The sequence below is a fragment of the Ranitomeya imitator genome, chromosome 2 (assembly GCF_032444005.1).
Source record: "Ranitomeya imitator isolate aRanImi1 chromosome 2, aRanImi1.pri, whole genome shotgun sequence".
Classification (NCBI taxonomy): domain Eukaryota; kingdom Metazoa; phylum Chordata; class Amphibia; order Anura; family Dendrobatidae; genus Ranitomeya; species Ranitomeya imitator.
Window position 1 is genome coordinate 288,300,169 of NC_091283.1, and position 17,667 is coordinate 288,317,835.

At 47.2% G+C, this 17,667-nt stretch overlaps 1 protein-coding gene across 1 annotated transcript in view; it reads right to left on the bottom strand.

Annotated features, from left to right (window-relative positions):
* Window positions 1–12,574: 12,574 nt before the first annotated feature.
* Window positions 12,575–17,667, bottom strand: part of LOC138666423 (zinc finger protein 84-like) — a 34,500-nt gene continuing 29,407 nt past the window's right edge. The window contains exon 7 of the mRNA XM_069754645.1: window positions 12,575–14,764. Coding sequence (XP_069610746.1) covers window positions 12,738–14,764 — 2,027 coding nt within the window. The 3' untranslated portion in view covers window positions 12,575–12,737. The remainder of the gene's footprint in view (window positions 14,765–17,667) is intronic.

Here is a 17,667-nt window from a genome sequence, read left to right on the forward strand (position 1 = left end):
TTCATTGGTTCTTACATATGGGGTCTTGAGGCATAATGTGGTCCAGGTTGGAGATTCTCAAGGTATAAGATCTGTCTGAACAAGAATTAGGTCGGTTTACATACTATTTTGACCCATTGAATAATGGAGCCTCCAGCACCGACCTCCATAGAGAGAATAATGGAGCCTCCAGTACCGAACTCCATAGAGAGAATAATGGAGCCTCCAGCACCGACCTCCACCCGCAGAGCCGCTCTTCACATAGAGAATAATGGAGCCTCCAGCACCGACCTCCACCCGCAGAGCCACACTTCACAGAGAATAATGGAGCCTCCAGCACCGACTGTACTTCCACCCGCAGAGCCGCACTCCATATAGAGAATAATGGAGCCTCCAGCACCGACCTCCACCCACAGATACACACTCCACATAGAGAATAATGGAGCCTCCAGCACCGACCTCCACCCACAGATACACACTCCACATACAGAATAATGGAGCCTCCAGCACCGACCTCCACCCACAGATACACACTCCACATAGAGAATAATGGAGCCTCCAGCACCGACCTCCACCCGCAGAGCCGCACTCCACATAGAGAATAATGGAGCCTCCAGCACCGACCTCCACCCACAGATACACACTCCATATAGAGAATAATGGAGCCTCCAGCACCGACCTCCACCCGCAGAGCCGCACACCACACTGAGAATAATGGAGCCTCCAGCACCGACCTCCACCCGCAGAGCCGCACTCCACATAGAGAATAATGGAGCCTCCAGCACTGACCTCCACCTGCAGAGCAGCACTCCACATAGAGAATAATGGAACCTCCAGCACCGACCTCCACCTGCAGAGCCGCACTCAACATAGATAATAATGGAGCCTCCAGCACCGACCTCCACCCGCAGAGCCGCACACCACACTGAGAATAATGGAGCCTCCAGCACCGACCTCCACCCGCAGAGCCGCACTCCACATAGAGAATAATGGAGCCTCCAGCACTGACCTCCACCTGCAGAGCAGCACTCCACATAGAGAATAATGGAACCTCCAGCACCGACCTCCACCTGCAGAGCCGCACTCCACATAGAGAATAATGGTGCCTCCAGCACTGGCCTCCACCCGCAGAGCCGTACTCCACATAGAGAATGGAGCCTCCAGCACCGACCTCCATATAGAGAATAATGGAGCCTCCAGCACCGACCTCCACCTGCAGAGCTGCACTCCACATAGAGGATAATGGAGCCTTCTGTGCACACAGGAGCTGTGATGAGGATTCAGTAGGGGAGGATTCAGGGGTCACATGATCAGGGGCCTCAGTGTATGCAGGACTCTGCTGTGCTGGTTGTCATGGTGCTGGATGAGGGGTACATTTATGTGTGAGTTCAGGAGGGGTTTACAGTGTGGATGTAGCAGAGCCGTGTGTGTTCGAGGTGTACGGAGTGGAGCCGCACGTATACAGAGCGGAGCCATACATGGTGTACGATGTGTGGGATGATGGCGGTACTGTGGAAACATTATACAGTATGTAGGGATATGGTGGTATTATGAGGTGATCTGTGTATGTTACCAGGTATGTTATGGGGGGTTTATTACACTATACACTATGTGTGGGGGATGTTACACTGCACTGTTATGTCAATAAACGATTAGTTCTCATTGGTGATGAGCGGATATACTCGTTACTCGAGATTTCCTGAGCACGCTCGGGGTCCTCCGAGTGTTTTTTAGTGCTCGGAGATTTAATTTTAATCGCCGCAGCTGAATGATTTACATCTGTGAGCCATCCTGAGTACATGTGGGGATTCCCTAGCAACCAGGCAACCCCCACATGTACTAATGCTGGCTAATAGCTGTAAATCAAGCAGCTGAATCAACAAAAACTAAATCTCCGAACACTAACAAATACTCGGAGACCACCCGAGCGTGCTTGGGAAATCTCGAGTAATGAGTATACTCGCTCATCGTAAATATAGGAAACCGACTGAACAGCAATCTAGTCTGAACTGGTGCATAACCAAAAAAGTCATATAGCAAATAGATCAATGGCTGCACTCAAAATTTTCTGTGCTAAAGCAAGGAAATGTGCGATACATGAAATGGGAAAAGCATAATGGCTTGTGAAATTTATGAAAAAACACATGAGATTTTTAGCACAAGATTTGGCCAAAAGTTGTGAGCCCATCCACCAAACGTCAAGGTAATCTCAGAACGGATGGGTACCTGAGCTGACTGCCTAGTGTGAACACTTACCTATGGCTAATAACATGGTACATGTGAACACAGTTGGTTCTGAGCTTCCTATAAAAGCAGGCTTTACCATGTTATTAGCCATAGGTAAGTGTTCACACTAGGCAGTCAGCTCAGGTACCCATCCGTTCTGAGATTACCTTGACGTTTGGTGGATGGGCTCACAACTTTTGGCCAAATCTTGTGCTAAAAATCTCATGTGTTTTTTCATAAATTTCACAAGCCATTATGCTTTTCCCATTTCATGTATTGCACATTTCCTTGCTTTAGCACAGAAAATTTTGAGTGCAGCCATTAATCTATTTGCTGTACTCGCTCATCACTAGCCTCATCAAATAGGGAGACACAAAACTAATATGTAAATCTAAAGTGTCTCATCTGGAAGGGTCTTATCCCACATAGACCGGTGACCACAGTGACAACATGAAGAGAATATCTGCACATAAAGAACATAACAGACACTGATAATGGATGATAAAATCAGGAGCTTCTAGTGGGAGAGACACAAGGACATTGTACCCAGCGCATGTGAGTAACGACATCCTGCACCACAATAGAGTCTCCCTACTTACAGAATACAGTGCTAGAAATGGAGACAGGAAGGCGAGATGCAAATACAGAAGACATAGAAGCAGCTGCCGAGCTCTCTGAAAATGGTGGAGGTCCAGAAAGCAGGAGAAGGATATAAGAAGACTAGCTATTGAACCCGTTCTATGCCCGGGTGGCGAGCATTTATATTGGTATATGGTCTCCATCCTGGTATGTGCTGCTCCATCCTGCGCCCCCATACTGTCATGTGCTGCTCCCATCCTGCGCCTCCATTCTGTCATTTGCTGCTCCCATCCTGTCATTTGCTGCTCCCATCCTGCGCCCGTTCTGTCATTTGCTGCTCCCATCCTGCTCCCGTTCTGTCATGTGCTGCTCCCATCCTGCGCCCCCGTTCTGTCATTTGCTGCTGCCATCCTGCGCCCGTTCTGTCATGTGCTGCTGCCATCCTGCGCCCGTTCTGTCATGTGCTGCTGCCATCCTGCGCCCGTTCTGTCATGTGCTGCTGCCATCCTGCGCCCGCTCTGTCATGTGCTGCTGCCATCCTGCGCCCGTTCTGTCATGTGCTGCTGCCATCCTGCGCCCGTTCTGTCATGTGCTGCTGCCATCCTGCGCCCGTTCTGTCATGTGCTGCTGCCATCCTGCGCCCGTTCTGTCATGTGCTGCTGCCATCCTGCGCCCGTTCTGTCATGTGCTGCTGCCATCCTGCGCCCGTTCTGTCATGTGCTGCTCCCATCCTGCGCCCGTTCTGTCATGTGCTGCTGCCATCCTGCGCCCGTTCTGTCATGTGCTGCTGCCATCCTTCGCCCGTTCTGTCATGTGCTGCTGCCATCCTTCGCCCGTTCTGTCATGTGCTGCTGCCATCCTTCGCCCGTTCTGTCATGTGCTGCTGCCATCCTGCGCCCGTTCTGTCATGTGCTGCGGCCATCCTGCGCCCGTTCTGTCATGTGCTGCTGCCATCCTGCGCCCGTTCTGTCATGTGTTGCGGCCATCCTGCGCCCGTTCTGTCATGTGCTGCTGCCATCCTGTGCCCGTTCTGTCATGTGCTGCGGCCATCCTGCGCCCGTTCTGTCATGTGCTGCGGCCATCCTGCGCCCGTTCTGTCATGTGCTGCTGCCATCCTGCGCCCGTTCTGACATGTGCTGCTGCCATCCTGCGCCCGTTCTGTCATGTGCTGCTGCCATCCTGCGCCCATTCTGTCATGTGCTGCTGTCATCCTGCGCCCGTTCTGTCATGTGCTGCTGCCATCCTGCGCCCGTTCTGTCATGTGCTGCTGCCATCCTGCGCCCGTTCTGTCATGTGCTGCTGCCATCCTGCGCCCGTTCTGTCATGTGCTGCGGCCATCCTGCGCCCGTTCTGTCATGTGCTGCGGCCATCCTGCGCCCGTTCTGTCATGTGCTGCGGCCATCCTGCGCCCGTTCTGTCATGTGCTGCTGCCATCCTGCGCCCGTTCTGTCATGTGCTGCTGCCATCCTGCGCCCGTTCTGTCATGTGCTGCTGCCATCCTTCGCCCGTTCTGTCATGTGCTGCTGCCATCCTTCGCCCGTTCTGTCATGTGCTGCTGCCATCCTGCGCCCGTTCTGTCATGTGCTGCGGCCATCCTGCGCCCGTTCTGTCATGTGCTGCTGCCATCCTGCGCCCGTTCTGTCATGTGTTGCGGCCATCCTGCGCCCGTTCTGTCATGTGCTGCTGCCATCCTGCGCCCGTTCTGTCATGTGCTGCGGCCATCCTGCGCCCGTTCTGTCATGTGCTGCGGCCATCCTGCGCCCGTTCTGTCATGTGCTGCTGCCATCCTGCGCCCGTTCTGACATGTGCTGCTGCCATCCTGCGCCCGTTCTGTCATGTGCTGCTGCCATCCTGCGCCCATTCTGTCATGTGCTGCTGTCATCCTGCGCCCGTTCTGTCATGTGCTGCTGCCATCCTGCGCCCGTTCTGTCATGTGCTGCTGCCATCCTGCGCCCGTTCTGTCATGTGCTGCTGCCATCCTGCGCCCGTTCTGTCATGTGCTGCGGCCATCCTGCGCCCGTTCTGTCATGTGCTGCGGCCATCCTGCGCCCGTTCTGTCATGTGCTGCGGCCATCCTGCGCCCGTTCTGTCATGTGCTGCTGCCATCCTGCGCCCGTTCTGTCATGTGCTGCTCCCATCCTGCGCCACCATTGTATTATATGCCCCCCGCTCCAGTGTGTATGCCCCCGAATGCTGCTGCCATATAAAAAAAAAAAAAATACCATACTCACCTATCGTCCGGCTCCACTGCAGGTATGTCTTCAAGAAAATGGCGCCGGAAAGCGGGGACTGCGCAGGCGCCGATTCCGGCAGCAGGAATCGGCGCCTGCGCAGTCCGCGCTTTCCGGCGCCATTTTCTTGAAGACACACCTGCAGTGGAGCCGGAGTGTGTCTTCAAGAAAATGGCGCCGGAAAGCGCGGACTGCGCAGGCGCCGATTCCGGCAGCAGGAATCGCCGCCTGCGCAGTCCGCGCCCTCCGGAGCCGGGAGCAGAGGAGCCGGGAGACGGAGCCGCAAGCAGCGCTGGAACCGGGAAAGGTGAGTATACTTACCCTCCCTCCTGGCGGTCCCTGACTCTCCAGTGGAGATCGCGGTATGCGTTCAGTGCTTACGCATACCGCGATCTCCCGGGAGCGTCGCTCTGTGAGGCCCAGACTGCGCCGGCGCTTGCGCTTGCGCAGTCTATAGAGGCTTCGGACAGAGTGATGCTCCCAGCGTTATATTATAAGATAACAAAGCGTTTTCAAGTTGCCCTTTCCTCAGTTCGAAATGTAACTAAGAAATAGCAGTTACCAGGAACAGTAGAGGTCAAGATAAGGTCTGGAAGACCAAGCAATATATTTCTAATATTAATGCGCCAGTAATGGGGAATCTCCACATAGCTTCACTTACAGAGCTGCACACCAGATATATGGCTGCTGTGTGGGCACAGGACCTCTGATGAGGTCACAGGAGGGGAGGAGTCAGGGGTCACATGATCAGGGGCCTCAGTGTATGCATTACTCTACTGTGCTGGTTAGGCCTCTTTCACGCTTCCGTCGGTCGTCCTGAGTCAGAGTGCGGTGAACCCGATGTATCGATGGACGCTGTAAAAATAGTGGAAAACGAGAGAGAGACTGACTTTTCCCCGGGTTCGAATATGCTTCCATGCATGCACAGATGTAAAAACTGCGTCCGTCACTGGATTCTGGCGTTTCACAGTGTGTGCAGGATCCAGTGTCCATAGGCTCCCATTCTGTGGAATGACGTATGCCGCAGGAGGCGTCGGGGCACGTTTTTCCACTGCAGACAGAAAACGTTTCATGGAACGTTTTTTTCAAAAGACGGGCCGTCAAATTCTACAGGATCCAGTGCACGATGGATCAAACGTGTGGCCACACGTCGCGATACGGAGCTAATACAAGTCTATGGGAAAGTGTGAAAGAGGCCTTATAATGTTACTGAATGAGCTGAAGTTTATGTGTGGGGTCAGGAGGGGTTTACAGTGTGGATGTAGCTGTCCCGTGTGTGCATGAGGTTTACTGAGCTGAGCCGTGTGTGTATGAGGTGTACGGAGTAGAGCCGTGTGTATGGGATATATGGAGCTCAGCTGCCTGTGTATGGAGTGGAGCTGCGTGTGTACGGGGTGTGCAGTGCTGACCCGTGCGTGTACAGTATGTACGAAGCAGAGTTGTTTGGGTACGGACAGAAGCCATGTTTGTACGGAGCGCAGCCGTGTGTGTACGACATGTACTGAGCAGAGCTGTGTGTGTACGACGTGTGCGGAGCTGAGTGTGTGTACGAAGCGGAGGTTTGTTCCATCATGTTTTGATTCATTTAATAAGTAATTTTGCTATAAAATAATGATTGGATTCATCTGAATATTACATGTAGTGTTCTTTTTCCTTCTTCCTAATATTATTCTGTGTTCCGCAGCTGCAGGAGAGAATGGCGAAAGTTATGACTATCATGAAGGAGAATCTTCTCCAGGCACAGGCAAGGCTGAGGTAGTTTCAGCCCGGGAACCCCATGCTAGTGCTTATCCGTACGGTGGAGAGCAAGTTGCTAGCTAAGAGGCAAGGCCCATGCAAGGTTGTGGAAAAACTGGGTGAAGTTAATTGCAAGGTCCACAGCCGCATCGAAGGAAGTCGCACCAAGTCTATCATGTGAACTTGCTAAAACCTTGGCGAGACTGAGAATCGCTGGACGCCCCTTGCCTGGGAGCCAGTCCCAAAGCCAGAGTGGACGATGTCACTGTTGCGGAGACTCTAACGCCCACCCAGAGGCAACAGTGTCGGGAGCTGCTGCAGCAGAACCATGACCTGTTCTCGGAGCTGTCAGGGCATACTCAGGTGGTAGATCATGACGTGTTGACAGAATGTCAGGGTGAACCTCAAACCCTATAGAATTCTAGAAGCACATCAGGAGGTGATTTCAAATGAGGTAGAGAGGATGCTAGATCCCGGGAAGAGAGAGGAGTTGAAAAGTGGATAATCGAGTCCAATCGTCCTTGTGCCAAAGCCTGATGAGTGGCGGTTCTGCAACAACTACCGCAAGCTGAATGAAGTCTAAAGATTTGATGCATACCTAATGCCTTATGTGGACAAGCTCATTGAGAGACTTGGTCCCGCAAGGTACATTACAACCCTAGACGAAGGGCTATTGGTAAATCCTCATGTCTCATATTGTCAAGGAGAAGATGGCCTTCTCGACACCTGATGGATGTTTTCAATACACCAGAATGCCCTTCGGTCTGCAGAGGACCCCGGTAACCTTCCAGAGGGCGATGAATTGGATCCTGACTCCGCATAAGAAGTATGCTGCAGCATACCTCAAATGACATTGTTGTCTTTAGCCCTTACTGTCATCTGCCAAAATTACTGACGTTCTGGATGCTTTAAGAAATGCGGGGTTCACCATAATTCCGAAAAAATATGCCAAGTACCTAGGCTATGTCATCGGGAGGGGAGAAATTATGCTACAATTAAACAAGATCAAGGCAATTCAAGAGTGGCCGCAACCACTTTCCAAGAAGCAAGTGAGGGCTTTTCTTGGAATTGTGGAGTACTATCGGCTTTTTATTCCGAGTTTCGCAATAATAGCAGCACTATTGATAGATCTTCTTAAAGGCAGCTGTTAGAAAAAAATAACGCTTTCTTACTTTTTTAAGTAAGAGCACGGTGAGGATAGAAAGGAAAGCAATATTGAATTGTGTGGATAAAACAAATCTTGTTTAATGTTCATTCAAAAAATTGATTACAAAAATAAAGAAAAGTTCATAGCGCACAAAAATAAGTATTAGGTTATAGAAGAGAAAACAATCATTCATTGGTTCTTACATATGGGGTCTTGAGGCATAATGTGGTCAGTGTTGGAGATTCTGAAAGAGATCTGTCTGAACAGAAATAAGGTCGGTTTATATACTATTTTGACCCATTGACTTACATTGGTTTCTATTTTTCCTGTCTCATAACCACCTTTGGTGATTTGCTGCTATATTCGTAGTCTCTACCCTATTAGAAGAACACTAGTAACTTATGGAATATGCTTATTAGTTATTTGTACATTACCTCATTTTGAAATACTTAAAGGGAACAGGTCACCCGCCCCAGGGTTTTTGTAACTAAAAGAGCCACCTTGCGCAGCACTAACGCTGTATTCTATCAAGGTGGCTCTTTTAGTTGGGGGTTGTGTATCTAAGAAGAGGCAATTGTGTGGACTGAGACAAATATTATTTTGCTGACACCTGGGGTATGAGGATATAAATTCCTGGTTTACTATAAGGAAATGGGGAAACAGTCCGGTATAGGATTTCTGGGGTTTAATGAAGCAATACCGGGAGTAATAAACTATTGTTCCATATGTGGATGGATTTCTTGAGTGCGTTCCATTAATGTAATCTTCCCTTTCCAAGCATAGCGTGATATTTATCCTGGGTTATAGTTCTGTTATCATTGGGGGAGAATTGTCTATCCAATATAGTGCCAACAACTTTCTGGCTAGAATAATATTCTTGAGCTATTACTATATGGGAGTCTGGGTCTACGTCCTCTCCCAGGAGTCCTAGGATACAGATTTTAGGTTCCAACTGAAGTTGGATACCAAATACAGATAGTACAAGAGCGATCCCCCCTTCCAGTAGTCGCCAATATTCTCACATCCCCACATCATATGCATCAGGTGGGAGTCATTGTGACCACATCTAGTGCATGTGTCATCCGTTCATGCTCCAATATTAAATAAAATACTTGGGGATCTATATTCCCTATGCATGAGGAATTTGGGACATTCTTTGTGACTTCGACATGTAAAGGTTAGGTGTCAAATACTGCATTTTCCCCCATTGCTCCTCAGATAAGGGACCCACATCCTCCTCCCATTTTGTCTTAACTATCAAACATAGGTCCAGTAACTGCCTATAAATAAGGAATATTAGACCTTTTCTATCCACGGCTGTAGAAATGGTATCTATTGTGAGATATCTATAAATCAGTATGGCGTTTATTCTTATTTGCAGACTAGATATTGAACCCGTTCTATGCCCGGGTGGTGAGCATTTATATTGGTATATGGTCTCCATCCTGGTATGTGCTGCTCCATCCTGCGTCCCCATCCTGTCATGTGCTGCACCCATCCTGCGTCCCCATCCTGTCATGTGCTGCTCCATCCTGGTCCCTATCCTGTCATGTGCTGCACCCATCCTGCGTCCCCATCCTGTCATGTGCTGCACCCATCCTGCGTCCCCATCCTGTCATGTGCTGCACCCATCCTGCGTCCCCATCCTGGTATGTGCTGCACCCATCCTGCGTCCCCATCCTGCGTCCCCATCCTGTCATGTGCTGCACCCATCCTGCGTCCCCATCCTGTCATGTGCTGCACCCATCCTGCGTCCCCATCCTGTCATGTGCTGCACCCTTCCTGCGTCCCCATCCTGTCATGTGCTGCACCCATCCTGCGTCCCCATCCTGCGACCCCATCCTGTCATGTGTTGCTCCCATCCCCTGCGCCCCCATTCTGTCATGTGCTGCTCCCATCCTGCACCCCCGTTCTGTCATGTGCTGCTCCCATCCTGCGCCCCCGTTCTGTCATGTGCTGCTCCCATCCTGCGCCCCCATTCTGTCATGTGCTGCTCCCACACTGCTCCATTATGGTTTATGGCCTCATAAGATGCTCCATACTCTATGCCCCCGTACACTGCTCCATTATGGTTGATGGCCCCCTTAACATGCTCCATTCTATATGCCCCCGTACACTGCTCCATTATGGTTGATGGCCCCCTTAACATGCTCCATTCTATATGCCCCCGTACACTGCTCCATTATGGTTGATGGCCTCCTTAACATGCTGCATTCTATATGCCCCCGTACACTGCTCCATTATGGTTGATGGCCCCCTTAACATGCTCCATTCTATATGCCCCGTATGCTGCTGCTGCTGCAATATAAAAAAAAAACAAAAAAACACTCACCTATCGTCGCTGGGCGCCGAGTGCTGGGGGCCTGAGCAGGCGGGGACACCGGCGCGCTGTGGGGGTCAGGTGCCGGTATCGCCGCCAGCTCAGGCCCCCCAGCACTTACTATATTCACCTGTACCGGTTCCACCGCTGAGTGCCGCCATCTTCCCGGCTCCTCTGGCTGTGACTGGTCAGTCAGAGGGCGGCGCCGGTGCTCATTAAGCGCGTCATCGCACCCTCTGAACTGAAGGTCACAGGCCGAAGACCGGGAAGATGGCAGCGCTCAGCGGTGGAACGGGGACAGGTGAATATGGCCGATAATTACCCTCCTGGTGGTCCCTGCTTCTCTGTTGGAGATCGCGGTGTGCGTTCAGTGTGAACGCATACCGCGATCTCCCGGGAGCGTCACTCTGTGAGGCCCAGACAGCGCCGGCGCTTGCGCTTACGCAGTCTATAAAGGCTTCGGACAGAGTGACGCTCCCAGCGTTATATTATAGATACTGGTAAAACACCCTATACGGAAGGTTTAAATCGGCCTTTATTTGTTCAAAGCTCTTGAATAATCCATTCCTCAAGATTTGTGATACACCTGAGAGACACCTGTAAAAAGGCTCGAGTTACCTGCCATGCGGGTAGTGTCCTACCAACAAGGGGGACAGAGAGAAAGTGAGGACCTTGTGTGAGGCCTAAGGCAGTAAGGGACTAGAACAAGGAGCAGAGAGGAAGGCTTCCAACCCCACCTGACTAAGGGGATTCCTGAATCGCTTCCAAGCCGGCCGGACCATACCAGTACCAGTGATCCGTTACCCTGGACTGTAGCTGCCTTACACCAGTAAAGAGGTAAAGAGACTGTACCTTGTGTCCTCTAGTTCTTTCTACACCATCTACCATATGCCCCTACTGTACCGGGAACCCTGAGGACCTCAGCTTCACCTGTGGGAAGCCATACCATCCTTGCTGCAGTGCCATCACTCCCCAGAGGACCCCTTTAGGCAGCGTCGGTAAACTCTGACCGAATACCACAGGTGGCGTCACGAACATTTCTTATTCTATTAACCCCTTTAAAGTCCTTTCCTTTAATTTGGACATTCAGGGTCACGGACCGGGTCGCTGCCACCGTGACCACCCCTTTAACGACGACTGGACCCGGTACCGAGTAAACTCTAGGCCCTGGGGGGCGCTTCAGAACCATGGAATATATAGTGAGTAATGTAATACAGCCTGATATTACAGTAATATAATGTGAACTCAACTTATATGTCTTTCTAAGATCTCATATGAACTGAGACATTCTATATAGTGGGTGAGAGGGGATATAAAACTCTATTAAGCTATATTTAATTCTATTCTTAAAGAAACAACCAAACATCTGCAAACTGTCTCTCTCATCACATAAGACAAGTTTCATTTCAGAGTTCATATGATTGGCAGGTTCCTTTCCCATCTGTATTTATCACATCAAGTTCCTGATCCATTGAAAGTCTTCTGCAACGTGCTGGAGCGCTTTGTGGCAATGGTGGAGCAGGTGGCCAGTCAGATATATGGATTCTGGGAATGTCCAGGGCATCATAGAATGGGCTCATTTACATTGAAAAAACGTGTGACAGATAATGTCTATTGGACTCTCAGAATCTGAGCCATGATTGTCTAGTGTACGGTACATCCTATCAATCTCTAGCTCCTTATCAATAGAATCACCAAGGATATTATTGAATAATGTGACCAGTGGTTGCATAATCGCTTATATATTGATGCTTTCAGGTATAACCCTTTATCTAGATGTTATTATGATTTTCTTTGTCATCAACCATATTATCAAGACGGTTTATTTGCTAGCTGTGAAGATCCAGTGTTTGTTTATGAGCAATTTTATGGTCCAAAACCTGTACATCATCCTCTAATCTCTGTACTTTGTCAGTAAGCTGTGACAGGCTAGAAGTGAGGGAACGTATTTAAGTTTTGTATGTGGTCTCCGGCCTTTGTATATATTGTTCCATGTTTTGTTTAATAGGGATAGATGCAATATGGTATACAAATCGATTATGGCGTTCCCCATATCAGAATCCCCTGTGGCTTGGGAGGAGAGGAGGTAAATTCCCCTGTGAAGCAAACATTGCTCAGTATGTGGGCTTCGGTGAGAACACAAGGAGATTTGTGGCGCTATTTTCTTGTGAAACCGATATTAAGAAAGGAGAAATTGCTGGACTTACAGGCTTGAGCTGTCTTGCATTGTGAGGGTTAAAAGTGCTTCTCTTATCAAGCGGAGGTAGTAATGGCACCGAAGTGGGACGATGAGCCCTTCGATAAGAAATGCGGGAATGCGAATCGCGACACCAATGAATCAGCACCGGCATGGAATGAAAGTATGAGTGTTTTTATTGTAAAGAGACCAAACATAAGAAATGAGAAGGTCCAATTTTCAGATAAAAAAACACCATTCTGAAGATGAAAAAGGCTTCTCCCCTCTGTGACTTCTCTGAAGTTTATTAAGAGTTAATTTCCATGTAAAATATTTCCTGCATTAAGAACATGAAAAAAGCTTCTCCCCCGTGTGACTGCTCTGATGGTTAAGAAGAGATGATTTCTTCTCAAAACATTTTCCACATTCTGAACATGAAAAAGGCTTCTCCTCTGTGTGAATTCTATGGTGGCTATCAAGATGTACTTTCTTGTTAAAACATTTCCCACATTCTGAACATGAAAATGGCTTCTCCCCTGTGTGAGTTCTCTGATGTGTGATAAAATTTGATTTATGGTTAAAACATTTTCCACATTCTGAACATGAAAATGGCTTCTCCCCTGTGTGAGTTCTCTGATGTGTGATAAAATTTGATTTACGGTGAAAACATTTCCCACATTCTGAACAGGAAAATGGCTTCTCCCCTGTGTGAGTTCTCTTATGTTTGATAAGACTTGATTTCTGGTTAAAACATTTTACACATTCTGAACATGAAAATAGCTTCTCCCTTGTGTGAGTTCTCTGATGTGTGATAAGACTTGATTTCTGGGTAAAACATTTTCCACATTCTGAACAAGGAAATGGCTTCTCATTTGTGTGACTTCTCTGGTGTGTAACAAGATGTGATTTATGGCTAAAACATTTCCCACATTCTGAACAGGAAAAAGGCTTCTCCACTGTGTGGGTTCTATGGTGGCTATCAAGACTTGCTTTACTGTGAAAACATTTCCCACATTCTGAACAGGAAAATTGCTTCTCCCCTGTGTGAGTCCCATGATGTCTGATAAGCCCTGATTGATCTGTAAAAGATTTTCCACATTCTAAACATGAAAAAGGCTTCTCTCCTGTGTGAGTTCTATAGTGGCTATCAAGATTTGCTTTTTTGTTAAAACATTTCCCACATTCTGAACAGGAAAATGTCTTCTCCCCTGAGTGAGTTCTCTGATGTGTGATAAGACTTGATTTCAGGCTAAAATATTTTCCACATTCTGTACATGAAAATGGCTTCTCCCCTGTGTGAGTTATCTGATGTCTAACAAAAGTTGATTTCTCTGTAAAACATTTTCCACATTCTAAACATGAAAAAGGCTTCTCCCCTGTGTGAGTTCTATGGTGGCTATCAAGATATGCTTTCTTGTTAAAACATTTCCCACATTCTGAACAGGAAAATGGCTTCTCCCCTGTGTGAGTCCCATGATGTCTGATAAGCCCTGATATAGCTGTAAAAGATTTTCCACATTCTAAACATGAAAAAGGCTTCACCCCTGTGTGAGTTCTATGGTGGCTATCAAGATTTGCTTTATTGTTAAAACATTTCCCACATTCTGAACAGGAAAATGGCTTCTCCCCTGAGTGATTTCTCTGATGTGTGATAAGACTTGATTTCTGGTTAAAATATTTTCCACATTCTGTACATGAAAATGGCTTCTCCCCTGTGTGAGTTCTCTGATGTCTAACAAGAGCTGATTTCTCTGTAAAACATTTTCCACATTCTAAACATGAAAAAGGCTTCTCCCCTGTGTGAGTTCTATGGTGGCTATCATGATTTGCTTTTTTGTTAAAACATTTCCCACATTCTGAACAGGAAAATGGCTTCTCCCCTGAGTGAGTTCTCTGATGTGTGATAAGACTTGATTTCCGGCTAAAACATTTTCTACATTCTGAGCATGAAATTTTCTTCTCACTTGTGTGACATCTCTGGTGTGTAACAAGATGTGATTTATGGCTAAAATATTTCCCACACTTGGAACAAGAAAATCTATTCTCCACTGTGTGAATGTTTTGATATTTAAGAAAAGACTTTTCGAGGGGAAAGTTATTTATATATTCTGAACGTGAAAATGGCTTCGTTGCTTTATCAGTTTGTTTTTTAATGTTTATTTTGTGACTTAGATTTGCCTCAGAGGTCGGTAATGAATCAGAAGACAGGATCTGTTTCAAAGGATCAGATGGTAGATCTTTGCTGCGAAAGGATGATGGTATATCTGGAGTAATGGCATTCACTTCAGTTGTATCCTGTGGAATCTCAAGATCATGTGATTTAAATATTGAAGATGTCAGCTGTCCCTCTGATCTCCTGGTACAGTCATCTGCCAAGAATAAAACCAATTATTATTTTTGAATAAAATCCTTGAAACTTTTATTAAAATAATAAATAAAATATTTTTTTAACATTTCTTCTTAAACTATCTGTATACATGCAAGTTATGTTAAAAAAAGTTTAATTATTCACGAAGACAATGACATTTCACAGTCTGATAGAAAACCTCATAGCATGAACCAGTAGAGCGTGGTGTTCGACTGTTTGTTCATTCTGCCTCCCAAAAGTAGGTGAAAATAACAACAATAAATACTTCTGCTCATCTCACAAAAAACAAGCCCCACTCAGGTCCATCATCTCCCAGAGGAAAAACAGAAGTTTCCACATTATTAGTTGTTATGATGCGGTGGATTAGGAGCAACATGGAACAAGCTCAGAAGGAAGTGGTATCTGTACTGAAAGCAGTCCCTAAGCTCAACACAACACTAGACGTAGCCGTGGGATGCTCCTAACTCTCCCTAGGCACCTCGTCACAGCCTAAGAGCTAACTACCCCTAAAGATAGAAGCAGGAAAACTATCTTGCCTCAGAGAAAATCCCCAAAGGATAGATTAGCCCCCCACAAATAATGACTGTGAGTGGAGAGGGAAAAGACATACACAGAATGAAACCAGGATGAGCACAGGAGGCCAGTCTAGCTAGATAGATAGGACAGGATGGAATACTGTGCGGTCAGTATAAAACCCTACAAAAATCCACGCAGAGTTTACAAAAATCTCCACACCTGACTAAAGGTGTGGAGGGTAAATCTGCTTCCCAGAGCTTCCAGCAAGACAGAATTAATTCATACTGATAAGCTGGACAAACATAGAAAGCACAGAACGGATAAGTCCACTATCTGAGGACAGAAAAGAGCAAGCAAGAACTTAGCTTTGCTGAACTGGTCAGGATAACAGGGAAATCCAAAGAGATGTGAATCCAACCAGAAACCATTTACAAGTGGCACTGGCTGAAGGACAGAGCCAGACATAAATAGCCGAGAGAAAAGCAATCAGTGGAAGCAGCTGCCGACAGCTAAATCCAAGGAGCAGCCATACCACTTGAAACCACAAGAGGGAGCCCAAGAGCAGAACTCACAAAAGTGCCACTTACAACCACCGGAGGGAGCCCAAGAGCGGAATTCACAACAATTAGTGGCTTAAAGGCTCTTGAAAAGCAACATGATTTCCATAAACCAATTCAGCAATATCCGCTCTCCCAAAGTCAAGTCTTTCCCTCACTTCTGAGCCTTGCCGTGTGCCCCAACCACATTCAACATCCATGTATTTGGCAATACAATATTGAGAAGAACCGACTTCATTTACGGTGTGTCTCCTTTAGCACAATCTGGGCACTATGTGTAGGGTAATAAAATGGCAAATGTGCCATTTTCACTCTCCAACATCCACTCGGTGCTAATTTCCAGAAAGTGGCTGTGAAGTCAAAATAGTCACTATTCCTAAAGATTAATTCCCTTGGGGCTATTATTTCCAAAACTGAGCCACTTTATTGGGTTTTCTACTGCTATGGTTTTCTATTTTGTCATATTAGGACTTCTGAAAATGATGTGTCACATTTTTTACTGGATCTGCTCCTGCAATGTCTGTTTCTGCCACCAGGTGCCACCTTTATTCCTTCTGCAGGCAGTGCTGGTGATGCAGGAGAGATAGCAACCAGAAACTCTGGATGGCACAGGCTCAGTCCTTCCAATAAGATTAGGTTGCCTGGGACCTGTAGTACCATCCAGTCTAGCAGTATGGGATTGCATGGTGTCCAACTGCAGTAATCTGCTTCCTATTCTCTTCATACAGGTATATAGCTCATTCAACTACTGCATAGATCCTGCATGTCTCCAGACATTTCTATTCCATGTCAGCAAGCATATCTAATTGTATATAGTTTCTTCTTACTCTGCATTTCCCTTAATGCTGTAAGGTCATGTAACTTTGTCAAAGAGGTTTATGATCCATGTAGGCCTGCAAAGTTGTTTATTTGTCTCTCCATTTGTCTACTGCTGTCTTAACTTGGTTGCTTGATTGCTAACAAGGTAAAATAGTGATAGATCTAGGAGCAAGCGTCCTCTATATTCAGACACAGCTTGGGGATGCATTTATGTAGGGATGGCATTTATCTACATTTATTCAAAGTACATTTTTCAAAGTATCTTACAGTTATACATGGCAGTTAGAAAGGGCAAGAGACAGGTAAGACATTTAAACAAACCTGTTCCCAGTACATTTGGAATGCAACAAATACCATATGCATTTGTATCATTTATATTCTGGTTGCTGCATTCACACCTACCCACCGTGCATGCATTAACTCTTTACACTTCATCCACATTGGCCCCTCAGTCCTCTCCTCTACTATGTATAGCATTCACGCTCTTTTCACATTGCTAAACTGCACAGATCCATTCAGTCCCACCATTCAACAGAAGAGACGCTTTCACAAGTCTCTTAACCATCTGCTCACTCTTTCTATCCTCCTAGTCGCAGGAGATCTCTCCCAACCCTGGCCCCTCATGTTATAGTAAGTCACACACCTCTACTGCTACATTCAGAAACCCCTCAAATCTCATTAACATTCCCTGTGTGTCTTAGGTCTCTTAATTGTGCCCTTTGGAATTCTCGCTCAGTGTGTAAAACTCTCCTTCATCCATGACTTCTTCCTTTCTGATTCTCTTAACCTTCTGGCTCTTACCGAAACCAGGATCCAGCAGTCAGACACCACCGCTGCTGTTGCCCTTTCACATGGTGGACTACACTTTTCTCATACCCCAAGATCGGACAACAGAGCAGGTGGAGGCGTTGGTCTGCTCCTATCACCCAAATATACCTTTCAGGTTATCCCTCAAGTACCCTCACCTATCTTCCCTTCTTTTGAGGTCCATGTTGCCAGACTATACATCCCT